This window comes from Diospyros lotus, chromosome 1, assembly GCF_014633365.1.
Source record: "Diospyros lotus cultivar Yz01 chromosome 1, ASM1463336v1, whole genome shotgun sequence".
NCBI classification, from domain to species: domain Eukaryota; kingdom Viridiplantae; phylum Streptophyta; class Magnoliopsida; order Ericales; family Ebenaceae; genus Diospyros; species Diospyros lotus.
Genome location: NC_068338.1, coordinates 51,811,571 through 51,825,772, shown reverse-complemented (window position 1 = coordinate 51,825,772; position 14,202 = coordinate 51,811,571). Strand labels below are relative to the sequence as shown.

Below are 14,202 nucleotides of genomic sequence, written 5' to 3'. Positions count from 1 at the left end.
GTTTTTATTTATTAAATAAATGGGTCAACTGAATGAGGCCGTTACTGGCCCGGATACATCTAGATAATGTATTTTATAGTTGCCCAGACAATTGTTAGGGGATAAGATGTTCACTTCCATTCCATTTTACATTGTTAGTGTAATAAATCGTTAGCTATTATGGGTATTTTCAGAATCACTTTTTATGAATTGTACTTGATTCAACAAGCTGGGCCAATCTCTTGAAGCTCAATGGGCCCAAGGCTGAAATCCAAGCTTAGATAGTAGAATTAAGCGAGTTTCCAGCGATGCTTTTAACACGCTGACCAAACCATTCAACTCGTATAACAAAAAGACCACGAAATAATCGAATGCGATGTCCACCTGTCTTATCTAAGGCAAACTAGATCCCTGATAATGTAAAATACATTTCTAATTTTATGGAGCTGATAAAGACATATTGTCTCCATAATATTATTTCTCATTTTGAATTTTATGAAAATTATAAACACTACTATAAATATGGTTCAAAAACTATTATATAAGGGGATGGACAATAATAACATACTGTTACTCTGTCGGAATAACCAGAGAACAGTCATGAACTAGACATTATTCTGGTCGAACCATGTAAAATTTTCCTACATACAATTTATTATTTGTTCTATTTGTTTCTTCTCTTTGCATTGGTGTTCATTCTCTCATTGTCGGCGTACGAACCACGGTCGATCAATTCCGAACGTCAACATTAGCGAATCCAGGTTATTTGATCATTATTTTTATGCATGTGATATTTTGATATATTTTGATCAATGAGATTAAAATAATTTAAATTAAAAAATCAAAATTTGAAAGGAGTTTGGTTTGAATTGGAAGAAGTTGTCTGAGTATGTGTATAAATATATGTTTGATATTTTATTTAAATGAGTTGTAAATGGAGGTTATTATGTGTGTGTATGAATATATATAGATTTATTTTATGTTTTTTTAAATGTAGAAATATATATATATATGATAATTTGTGTAAAATGGATTAAAAAAAAAGAGAAAAATAATAAAAAAAAGTAAGAAGACATAAATGGGCATAGTTTAAATGTGTGCAAGTGGGAGGGGAAAATTTGAGAATAACTAAGTGAGGAAGTGAGGTGGTAGATATTCCCCAAATTTCTCTTCATTTCCCTTATTCTTTGCCTCATTGTCCCCTTCTCTTTTTCTCTCCGTCGATTGTCTTCTTCTTTTTCTTCTGAGCTTCAAATAGTGAAATTGTAACAATTAGCAAGTTGTTTCTTCTCCAAATTTAATCATCAATCAAGGCAAGTTACATTCCTTTCATGCCCTTCATTTTGAAGTTATTAAATTTTCGATCAAATTGTGCATGTTGTATGTTTTGGGTTATAACTTTCTATGTTTATATCCAGATTAAGATGTGTTTGTTACATTATAAACTAGACTTCTTAAGCTTTGTTTTGATATATTAGTTGGATTATTTGGCCAAGTATTGAGCCTATAAGTGCCTTGTGAAATACTTACTTGAATATGGAATTTCTGTTTTCGTGTAATCTGTCATTGCTCCAGTTTTTGGCCTATAACTTTCTGTTTTCATATCTAAATTGAAATTTGTTTATTACTCTATAAACTATATTTCATGGGCTTCGTTTTGATATACTACATGAATTATTTGGTTAAGTTTTTAGCTTATAATCGCCCTATCAATCTCTATTTAAAATCTAGAACTTATTATTTCTGTGTAATCTAACCATGCTTCGATTTTTGGAGTATAACTTTTTGTGGTTATATCCGATTTGAGATCCACTTTTTGTTCCATAAACTAGACATCCTAAGCTTAGTTTCAATATATTACTTGCATGATTTTGGTTACGTTTTGAGCCCGTAACAACCCTGTTAATTTTTGTCAAAAAACTGAAAATTTTACTGTCCGAGTAAGTTGACTTGCTTCAGTTTTTGGAAAATAACTTCTTGTGGTTATTTCTAATTCTAAATCTATTTGTTTTTTCAGAAACTAGAGATCTAGGGCTTTGATTTGAGTATATTATTCATAATATTCGGGTAAGATATGAGCTCGAAATAAGCCTTTGAAGTTACCGTTCGAAATTTGAAAATTTCTGAAATTTTGCCTAATTAATCTTTTTTGTGTTTGCTATTCTTCATATGATTGAGGTGATATTTAACCTTATTGATTTTATTAAATACTTGACGTATTTTATTCATAAGTCTCAATAGGGTTTCGATTCACCCTATATTTCTTAAGAAATAATGCATTTCTTGATTAGCATCTAATATTATGCGAGATCTTAGTGTTATCTTGCGTATACTTTTGGTTTTTCCCGGTTGTCGACTAATTATTTATGTTCAACTTTTGTATGGCCCTAGTTATCATTAATTGCTAGGGTGTAGTCCATAGGTTAATCTTAATAATGGTTAGACATTTTGAGGGGTAAAAGCATGGTTATGGGAAAAAATTGATAAAATATTTATAATTATTCAGGAGTGTACATTTATGCATGGAAATTGATACACCATTTATGCATTAAGGCATGAGCATAATATTGTTATGAATTGATACATGATGAGGGGAAATTATTATGCATGAAAATTGCCATATGTGGGCATTGCCTGAAGTATTTGGGAGCATGTGATCATGCATGAAATTATACATACTTACATATTGAGTTTGTATACATGATAAATATATTTGTGCGATTATTATTTTGTGCAGCGATTATAATTGTGAGAGGGGAAAAGGATATTCAAATGTTTGATGGACGAGTACTTGACGCAAAGGAGCTACGCCTAAGAACCTTGGTAGTGGAACTCGAACCACAAGTGAGTGGTTTATTTGCAGATATGGTTTTGTATGTATTTTGAGGCCTAGGTGCCGTTATGATATTTGTGAGCCTTAAGGATTGTATACATTGTTTGAGTATATTGGTAATGAGTGAGCCCCAAGGGCCATATGCATCTATTTGAGCACGTTCATGTGTTGCAAAGATGACATGTGGCATAATGTTGTATAACATGACATGGGCATATGATGTAGTGCAGCATGTGCATAGGAATATGATGATGTATAACATTGCATGTGTATTTAATAAAAATGGAAAAAATCTTACTATCTCCCTCCTTATTGTTTCCTTTATGTTATATGATATTATGAAACACAATGGGGGGTTTAGTGTAAGTGGGGAATTTCATCATTACTTCCTCTATTATTACTTACCATTTATTCTATATTATACTTCTTGTATCTTGTGGTTCATATTTATTTTGCATCATTTTAGGTAAAGGAAAAGCCTTGGATGAAGGTGTGTCCGATCGAATTTGACTCATGTGGATTAGTTATGTGTACAGAGCAATCCCGATCAAAAAATTCATGCAAGTTTGTGTTAAGGGCAATAGAAATGAGCTTAATTTTTTATTTTATTTTATTTTATGCCTTTTATTTTTGGATATATGGGCAGGTAAGCCCTAAAAAATTTGTTAAATAAATGGTGATATCAATGTTTATTATGATTTTAGTTGCTTAATGAAAAGATGTGACTAGTTTTATAAAAAAAAAAAAAAGTGAGAAATTTTGGGTTGTCACAATTAGAGAATTTAGAGAAATTAAAAATATAAAAATAGTATTTAGATACTTAATTTTGACATTTAAAATGACATTTATGTATTTATATATTATATTAAAATAAAAATATATAATATATTTATTGTAACCCATCATCTGGAAGGAGGTGAAGTTCTCTCGAAAAAAAGGTTTTCTCACGGGAGAAAAAATTTACCTAAAGAAAGGTAAAAAGTCCGTCTTCTTAGAGAGATACGAACAAACCTTACACACCTCACGCCCGATCAAGCCATTCTCCCATTAAATTACAAGGGAGATTCTCTCCCAAACAATTATTCCCTAAAACAAAGGCACATAAAGGCCTGCCTCACAAAGGCTCTCATTCTCTTAGAGGACCATTCTTTCGGGGAGTTTCTCACCAAGCTTATTCCGTGTTTAACCTAAAACAACACTACATACTCTTTATGTGTGTGCCACGTGTCCTAACCTAAAACAACACTACATACTCTTTATGTGTGTGCCACGTGTCCTGTTCACCGACTTCAAAGGGTATAAAATACCCCTTGCCTCATCATTTTTAGGGATCTTTGGATCTTTTTCGAACTTTTTAACTTCCAAACACACATGTATACTTAAGCACTTGTTCTCCCAAAGAAACGTACCAAACTTTTCCCTAGACAATTCATTCTACATTTTCTACATACACTTCACTGGCTTTTTCCAAGCATAATGCAAATATTTAACTTAAGTATTGAAAGATTCATGGGAGAATATCCCCCACAATATTAATATAGAATATCATTCAAATATCAAAATTAAATATTTAAATAATATTAAAAATATTTATTTATATTTTGAATATATCTCATCCACCTCGTTTAATTTTGTTAAGATGTACCCCCTAATAAACTTAAAATTTGTGACCTTACACATGAGGTCTAGCCGTCTTCCTTCTTTGTATTATTCTTTTCCTATATATCTATATAGTCCTATCAGTTGTGCATAATAAAATATTTTCATATAAATAAAATTATTTTTAAAAATAAATTTATATAGTGTTCAGTTAGATTAAGAAAATACTTTTACATATCATCTAAGATGATAGTTTAAAAAATATCACATTACAATCTAATATCAATTGCAATCTCCATGTTAGGCCAATAATTTTTGACAATTCAAAGTTGTTAGAAGAGTTATGCATGCGGATAGATATTGTTGAAAGTAAGTATCCTCTTCAAAATTTGTGACTAATTAATTTAGTTATGAAATGTATGAGTTATGATGATGACTACTAAAAAATAATCATATGCACTAGTTGATAAATAAATAAATAAATAAATAAGAAGGCTCATTTGATTAATATTTTTGTAACAACACAAATAATTAAGGGATGTGACAAAAACATCTATAATTATTTGATCCAAATTTTAGAGATAAAACTATTGCAATAAAGTAATATTTTTAATCACCAAAAAAGGCTAATGGACAAAATTTTGAAAAAGAAGTTTTAAGTTATAATTATTTAACCCAACTCACTTCTTAATTAATCTTAGCTATTGAGTTCAAGTCTAACTACAAAATAAAAGATTTAGTTCAAAATAAACTCAATCAATATTAAATAGAGACTCAACACAAGAGAGAGAACCATCTGATTTTAATAGCCTTAAGTTGAGACACTTCTATATATATATATGTATTTATATATTGAGAATATTATGTTATCCACATCGAACAACATAACATTTATCTAACATGAGCAAAATAATAGAGGAGGCGTGGCCTTTCCCGTCTCCCCTCCTTTGTAAATTCGCATCGAGCAAATCTAACGCAAGATATAATAGGTAAGGGACCTGGTAGAATAATATATAATGTGACGTGAGTAATTAAAGTACAGGAAAGAGTAAGAAGGTAATGCAAAGGTTATTATTATTTTTTTTTTTGAAAAAGTAAAATATTATAAAGGGGAATAATAATGTATCTTCAATTTATTTGGATAAATAATATAATATAATATAACAAAGATAGTAAAGTAATAAAAACAAAAATGACATTTATATTCTCCACTTTGTTCTATTTAACCATTACTCCTCCATTTTTTTTTTATATAGCTTTGTGGCTTATTATGGTGTAATTTACTTTGATTTTATTTTAAATAAAAAAATTGTTATCCACATTATAACAACAAATTTATAAATATTTTATTTAAAATTTTACCAAAAACATAAAAAACAAAACTATTAATTAAATTGTCAAATTGTAAAATAAAACACCATTCAATTTTACTTTCAATTAAAAATTTCATTTTTTTATTTACCTATGTTATTCACTGACACGTATACATGTCACACGTGTTCGAAGGACATGGCGCGAGGGAGAAGAGAAGGGGAGGGAAGGAAGGAGCACTGGAGAGCTGGGCATTCTGTTGGTGTTAGCTAGCGAGCGAGCGAGCAAAAGCAAAGCAATGTGGAAGTGGAAGTGGAACGTCCGCCTGCTCCTACTGCACCGATTCCCCATCCTTTCCTCCGCGACCAACTCTTCTCTTCCATTCTCTTTCTATTCTCGCCGCGTAACTCTCTCTCTCTCTCTCTCTCTGGGGTTTATTATTCTACGTTTTGGTTTCCCCAATGTATTCGATTTTGGTCGAATTCTTTTTGTCTGCATACAATCCTAAGATTTTCCCAACCCTTGTCCGTATTTTGTTTTCTCCACTGCTTGTAGTTGTACTGCTGATTGGCTGGTGATGACATGTTTGTATTCGTGTTGGTTTTGACTCAACTTGATTTCGTTCCAGTTATCCCTAGGGTTTTCACATTCGATTTTAACCTGTGCCCCTTGTCCGATAAATGGATTGACCATGATTTTTTTGGATTCCTTTTTAATTTTGAATCTTGTGATCTGATTGCTGCTCTAATGTGATGCCATTAACACCTGCTTTATTCTATGATCATTTCAAGATTGATGCCGGACTTGTTCTATTATATGCAGGGAGTTAGACCTGGAATTTCTGATGGTCTTAACTGGGCCTTAGCTGGAAAAGGCGTAATTGTGATGGATAAAGCTTTTCGGAACTTGACGCCCTCTGAACTGGGACAGAAAGGGGCAACTATTTCAGGTAGTTGCTTTAACATTTTGATTTCTGGATTTAATTATTTCTCTTGTTCCACTATTCTGATTTCAGTTTTTACTCTCTGGAATTGTGTAGAATCGTCATCAGGATTTCCATTTCATGTTAGAGGAAGTGTTCTTGGACGGTTGTCAGAAATTCCCAAAGCACAATTTAGTAAGCTTTTACAGCAGGCATGTCTTGTTTGTTGGCTTCATATGCTCCTTGTCTGTTTTTTCCCCTTCCCCTACATGAAGAGGAAATAAGGCTTAATACATCTTGCCACTGTTCATCTGTGATAACCTAATCAAATGTTCTGATATTGTATTTGATGTTCCCATAGTATTTCCCTCTTTTATGTGCTCCCAGTGATTTTACCTCTACATCCTCTGTTTGGGGTACATTTCCACTTCAGGACCTTAAAAGTAAATGGGAGGACAAACATTGGTTGTAGATACTGAAGAAACTCTGGAATTTGAATTTGAACTACTATTGAAGTTCTTGCTGATCATTTATTATCTAGCTGTTTTATTGACTTGGCAGAAAAAATGGAAAAAAGATTAGTGGATAGCTGTTTCCTTGTGTTTCCCCCTCTTTCAAATTTTGTAAATACATTGTGTTTCCTATGAAGCTTTGAGGTGCCATCTTCCAGTTCTCTGTAGTGGTTATATGCTATCAAATATTATTTAGCCAATTCTGTCAACCTTCTCTTGGTAGTGTAAATTGGGCGTGCTGTGAAAGTATATTGCTTCTGCTTGAATAGCCTGTTTGAATGTATTAATGCTTGCCACCTTTGGTAGGCTTTACCAAGAGAAGGCTTAATGCATTGATATTGTTCCCAGGTCACTGTTTATCTATCGTCTGTTCCCAACATTTTTGTTCATGACGGTGCCATTGGCTCATTGCCTAAATGTGATGTGAAAGTTCAAATAATCAGCGATGGTCCTTCTCCTGTATTGTCACTTTCCAGTGTTCTTTGGGAAATCCCTACCCGTGCTGTTTCCCATGATTCCTGCCCAGTGACAATTTATTGTGCGACATCTATAAGGTATTAATGGCATCAAATTTCATTTATGTTCAATCTTCAATCTTATTTAAGATCCTGGACATACTAAGCCTACATTTCTTAAGCTTTGTCTGTTTAGCATGAGTTGGCCATTACTCTTGTCAGCACTTTGGGTGATACCTAAATACTTTTAAAGTATGCTGTGGTCGATGTGCTTTAACTTGAGTTTGTGTAGTCAAGGTTAGTGGAACCAGGGTTGGATTGAATGGTACTAAATGATAGTGTTCTGAGTGGTATTAGGATTAGAAGAGTCTTAAGTTGTAGATGTTGATTAATGGTAGAAATCAGGTTTTTTTATACAAATTTGAAATTGAGATTTTGAGCATGGATGAATGAATGAAAAATTAGAAAGATTCTCCCTTTTTTTACAGGGATATTTGTTCTGTCCTTAACAATTAGCAGCTTATAATTGGTAATGAAGCTGTAATTTGATATCTCCATTGCATGATCTCTGATACTTTGGGATGACAGAAATAATTTGTAAACTGCTTTTAGCTTAGTTTTTCTTCTTGTAATCTTCAGTGGATGGATTATGCTGGAATCTGCTGCTTCACAGGCAGGAATCCCTTTAGATTTTAGCAATTTTTCATGTTTCATCTACCACATTATTGTTTCTTAATTACCATGCAGTCCAAGTGCTGGGAATATTCTTGGTCTTGGCGCTCAAGGAAATAATGGTTTTATAGTTGCTGATGTTGAACGTTCGTCCCTCATTTTATGTGGAAAAGCCTTCTGTGATGTAAAGGGAACTAAAGAAGCATTATGTTCCCTCTCTGGACCTATCATATCTTCACGGGGTGGACTGCCTCTACCTGCTGGGTATAGCTATCCTCGCTTCTAACTTAACTGCAAACTGTCAGGAATCTGTTCTTACAGGATTGGTTGTTAACTACAGACTTCTTGTGTCTGCCAATTCTGTGGTTCTTTTATTTGCTCCAGAGGTTACCATGCAAAGCTGCTTAGATCTGTTGGTTTCAAGAGATGGTGTCATTCTTTCTTCTGAAGGTGTTTCACCTTTATTCCAAAGTGGAATCTCTGGGAAGTCATATCTCTCAAAGTTACCAGATGCTATTATATTTGCATCTTTTGATTGGTAAGAAGACTATTAATTTTTGGCCCTTTTTTAACAGTGAAATGTAAGCGTATCTTAATCTTACATGGTCAAGTTTTTCTTCAGACATAATTCTGTAGCCATGACTTGGTCATCACCTTATTTGATCAGCAGTCACCATTGAATACATTGGGCTTGATAGACATGCTATTTAACCCAATAAACTGGCGGTCCAACTGAAACCTTTATATAATGGGTCTCATTCTTCACTACTAAAAGTTCTAGCGCTGCTAGATTAACTCATCTTGCTGGAAGTTCTTTCAAGTAAAAGAAGATAAATAATTATAGTTGTCTATTATCCTCGATGTTGGCATCATGATAGTTGATGGGAGTACATGGAACATGTGTTCTAGCAAATTATGAGAATGGTGAACCCAAAGAAGGGAGAGGAAAACCAAAGAAAATATGTGGGATTAAAACAAGACATAGATATAATGGCCTTTCAGATGATATACCCATGGATGCAGATGGTCAGACTGCCAGAGGTCTAGAATTCATCTAGCTGACCCACCTAGTGGGATTAAGGTTTGTGATTGTTGTTCTTGTATTCCTCCTATTGTTCCAAAATGAGCCAAAAGAAGAAAATGCATTGAAGAGTATGCTGTTTTGGATAACTGAGATCAGATTTGATTTAGTCACCATGTCTTACTCCTATTGATAGTTATGTTAGGATTTCAAGGAAATAGTCAATCAAATAAAGTTTGATTTTGAACAGTTTAAGGGGAAACCTTAATGTCTTAGTTTTCTAAATCAGCCTCAGACGTCTGTTCATACAAGTACATTGGAGGATTTCTCCTGTTGCCATGTTGTTGGCAACTTGATGTAGTCCCTTGGATCCCATTTTTTGCATTAAAGGATGTTTCCACTTACGATGTCTTGATCTTCTGGCAGTAGTTTTCATCTTTAGTTTGGATGAACTAGTATTTTGTTTCTCCTTTGCATGTTATCTTTTCCTTTAAAAATTAGCTTGTGATTCAAAAGATGCATCTTTTTCAATGAAGCAGTTCTGGAACCATTCCTTCAGCGTCAAGGCTCTCTCCTGGTCAAGCAGCTTTTCACTTCCTGGCAGGCTACCAGAATGGCACATTCCTTCCAGCATACAGCAAGGATCATTTACCCATTAATCCACTGGAGCTTGCAAAGGCTTTTCTATCTAAGGTACATAATGAATTTACATACTCGTGCCCATTAATCACTTTCTGTAACTTTTTTATAAGTTTTCTTTTACATGTTGCAGATAAAATACCACCAAATTTCTTCCTTCCTAATTAATGCCAACAAAGGAGAAAAGCAGATAGCTGGTAAGGATAGGTATTATTTCAGTCAGTATCATTTGACATTCTTGCTCATGAAGTTGATATTCACTGGAGGAATCCATCACTTAAGTTATGGTCTTATTAGCAAAATGTCTGAAGGTATATGATGACACTGACTTCTTTCTCTGTACCAAAAGAAATGTGACAGGGATATTAGATGATTTATTTTATTCTAGTTTTTCTTTTGTTTAAACTATAGAGATATAGTTGTTTAGGTTTTATCTTATAACTTGTCTTAGATTTTATCTTTCTATTGAGATGATTATAGTAGGATAGGAAATTATCTTGTTTTGCCTATAAATAAAGCACGTGATGTAGTCTAAAAATTTTCAGCATTTCATTATTGAATACAGTGAATGTTTTCTTGTCTCTCTCTCTCTCTTTCTCACTTTGCTTTTTGTACTTCTTTCTTAAGCTTCTTCTCTTCATCTTCCTTGACTTTCTTCTCATTCTTCTCTAATCTTTCTATCATTCTGCAACAGATTTAGAATCAGAGCAATCTTTTCAATTGTCCCACATCAATATGTCTATTAAGTTTGAGCTTTTTTAGATGACCCTATTGTGAGTTTGGTTGTGGGTGAATTTATTTGTAGAAAATAAGCTGTGAAAGACCAGAAAAAGAGTTGCAGGTGTAGATATAGTTCTTTCACACCCCCTGGTATTCCAGCTCAGTATTGATTCTAGTCAACGTGATATTGGAATTGGAAGGAGATAATGTTCATTCACTCGTTAGATACATAATACTACTAGGAGATTTTCAGATAATTTTGCTATGCTTTTATGTATATGTTTCTGCCAACTACGGGGGTAAAAGGGGGTGGCTAAACAATAAGGGCCTGTTCTCTTTGCTTTTTTCGGCCCGTTTTGAGTTTTCAATTTTTCAAAACACTGAAAACTCGTTCACTTTGCTATTTTCAAAAACGCATTTTCGAAAACGAAAAAAAATTTTGTAAAGGAAACCCAAAATAACATTTTGTTGTTTTGGGTGTTTTCAGTGAAAACCCACCCAAAACACCAAAACGCGGAAAACGCAGTCCCCCTTCCTACTGCGCAAACCTACTTCAGAGACCAGATTTATCCTCTCTCCTCTCTTCTCCCGTCTTCTCTTCTGGCTATCATCCTCCTCTCTTCTCTTTTGCTCGTCGACTGCTACCGCCATCACCGCCGTCGACCGCCACCGCCACTGCAACCATAGCTGTCGATCGCCACCGCCACTACAACCCCTTGCATCGCATCCCCCGTCGACCGCCCCCAATCTCCTCTCTTCTTTTCTGGCCCGCCACCGCCATCGCCATCATCGCCGTCGACCGCTTCCGCGACCATCGCCGCAAACCCTTGCATCACGTCCGCCGTCGACTGCCCCCATCTCCTTTCTTCTCTCTTTTTTTCTGGCCCGCCATCGCCATCGCCATCATCGCCATCGATCGCTTCCGCTTCCGCCGCCGCCACCACTACCGTCGACCGCCCCCCATCGCAAACCCTTGCAAGCCGTCCGACTTCATCGCCCCCAACCGTCCGACATCACCGCCCCCCCCCCCCCCCCCCCTCCCCCCCATTGCAGATTGCAAACCCTTCTGCGATTTTGATTTTCTGTGTTTTGTTTTGTTTTATTTTATTTGAATATTAAACTAAAAATGTAAAATGATTTTTTTTGTATTATTTTTTTTAAATATATTTTTAAGATTTTGGATTATACCTATGATAAATTAATATTATGTTATTTTGTAATTTTAGTCATTTATTAATAGATGTTTAAAATTTGTTATTAAATTTTAATGTTTAAAGTCTGATATTTTTAAAGATTTTAAATTTTTTTGTTATTTTGTTATTAGTTATCAATTGTATTATAGGTTAAAGTCTTTTGAATTAAATTTATAATTTATTAATAAATATTTATAATTTGTTTTGAATCAAACTTATTAAATAAAATATCATAAAATATTTTTTCTTAAAATCTCGAAGAGAACGCTTTTTCTAATTTTTAGTTTTGAGAAATATTTTTTCAGAATGACAAAAAGAACGCATTTTTAATAATCTCAAAACAGACACTCAAAACACAAAATTGAAAATGAATTCAAAACTCAAAACTGAAACACAAAGAGAACACCACCTAAGCTTTTACAAGTACATCACATTCAAAAGACAAATTTCAAAGCCTTAATAGTTCAACACTGGAATAATACTCCTCAGGTGTCATCACCTAGTTGTATTTTTCTATATCCTTTATGTTGGCTCAAAAAAGTTGACAAATTCATCTGGATCTTGCTTCCTGAATATCTAGGCAAGGATCTCATTGAGTTGGTGCTGTCAACCATATCCAACAATGTCCCACCATTTGAACCAAAAGGTTGACTTTATTAATCCTTGCATCCCTATTCTTTCTTTAAGGCAGTTATGCAGATTATGTACTGACTTCCTGAGCTTCTTGCAGGTGGAGATCTTCAAGGGAAGTACAAAACCTTCTTATGCAGTAAATTTCCAGAACTTCCTGACGAATTCTCTTTCTGATATCCTTTTGTTCTCATCGTTGTTCTTATCGTGGAGCTACAAATGTCAATCCCCCTTTTCAGCAAATCTGTGGCTCTGAATGGTTGTGGCATCATACGCTGCCGAGAGTATGCTGAAAACCTTAAGTTATTTCCATGACCTGCTCCTGGGAAAAAAAGAAAAGTATAGAAAGATAGATGCATCCTTTCGTATAGGGTCTCGCCCTCTTCCTCTGGCAAAGCATCGATGGCTGTTTATTACTTGTATCACCCCAAGCTAAGCAATCATCGTTCCTTTTGCCAGAGAAGTGAGGATGCATCTTATCTCCATGATTTTCGCTAATTATGAGCTTGTAGTCTCCATGAATTGGCTTGAATATGATGATCCCCATATGCCCTGCCCATCCATGAATCTCTTTTTACAATCTCTTAAAGAGGATTTGGTTTGCCATTAACACTTGCTAGGTTATGCCTTTTGAACTATCAAATTTGTTTCAGAAGGTATTCAAGATACAGAAATTTTGTGAGTCATTCAGGGGAAAATCAGTTCATAATTTAATTGAAGTTAATTGTTTACTTCAACGTTGCTTGTATATATATCTCAATTACCATAAGATATATATATATATTATCTTATGGTAATTGAGAAAAACCATGAAATGGCCAATTGGGCCTGACCTGTTCAGCCGGCCCATCTAGTCCTGGGCCTATGGGTGACGACGCCCGGCCGTTTCATATTATCAACCAAGGGCTAAGGGTGGATCTTTTTATTTTTCCCAACGAATAGAAAGCCAAATGATTAGCATGTATAGAAACTTCATATGAGAAGAAATTAGCAGATGGTGCGAGCAAGACACTAGAAGCATAAAACCCTTTAAGAAGTTTGTCTCAAACAGCAGAAAGCCCCACAATCCAACAAAACATATAAATATCCAGAACTCCAAAGGCATCACATCAAACTGCAGATTATTGTCAGTCTCGGCTGCAAAATTGCCTGCTTTTTGTAAACCAGCCTGCCTACGAAGCCTTTGAGCAATTTCTGTGGCCAGCAAGCAGCGAGTGAAAAAGCACAAGACGGGTGAAAATCATTTGTCAAAATGCCAATGCATGGTACATATGACATCACAATACACCAAAAAGCCTACATGGGTAGATTCTCAGTGCTCAAGTGATCCCACCTAAGAACAACCCATATTGTTAACAACAAAATTAATGCTAGCCCTAGCACAAAACATGCTATAGAACAATCCTGCAAGCATGTCTTGTATTAATATAACCCAACATCTATTGACAATAGCTTACAGAAAAAAAAAAAAATCTAGAAAAGATTGCCACGAATAAGAAAAGGAGCTGGCGGCTGGTGGAAGCAGGCATCTGTGCTGGAGATAAAATTTGACGGGTAAAAACATTATTGAAAACAAAACCATTTCTACACTCGCAGATTATCCACAAGACAACAGAGTATAAATCTTGATTGAACCCCCAGGAGAGTTAGGGGCCTTGCTGCAGGTGAGACTGCAGCCAGCCAATGAGCCTGAGACTCATGTTGGAGGCGGACGGC

At 34.6% G+C, this 14,202-nt stretch overlaps 3 protein-coding genes across 9 annotated transcripts in view; 2 read left to right on the top strand and 1 right to left on the bottom strand.

The window, feature by feature from the left end:
• LOC127793579 (norbelladine synthase-like) overlaps nt 1-14,202 on the bottom strand; it is a 73,466-nt gene that overhangs the window by 4,844 nt on the left and 54,420 nt on the right. The gene's annotated exons all lie outside the window — the stretch shown is intronic.
• Nucleotides 5,914-14,202, top strand: part of LOC127793574 (uncharacterized) — a 74,655-nt gene continuing 66,366 nt past the window's right edge. For 6 of the 7 annotated variants that reach the window (XR_008021444.1, XM_052324343.1, XM_052324342.1 and 3 more), the window contains exon 1: nt 5,914-5,992. The gene's annotated coding sequence lies outside the window, so the exon portion shown is untranslated. Of the gene's footprint in view, nt 5,993-6,544; nt 6,672-14,202 lie in introns of those variants that run through there. The other variant, XM_052324345.1, reaches the window with a different exon arrangement.
• LOC127794435 (uncharacterized) lies at nt 5,921-13,026 on the top strand. The gene is made up of 10 exons (XM_052325510.1): nt 5,921-5,986; nt 6,545-6,671; nt 6,762-6,856; nt 7,505-7,710; nt 8,359-8,547; nt 8,624-8,821; nt 9,844-9,997; nt 10,077-10,140; nt 12,437-12,502; nt 12,587-13,026. Exons 1-10 carry the CDS (start codon nt 5,921-5,923, stop codon nt 12,661-12,663), a joined length of 1,242 nt encoding a protein of 413 aa, XP_052181470.1. The 3' UTR covers nt 12,664-13,026.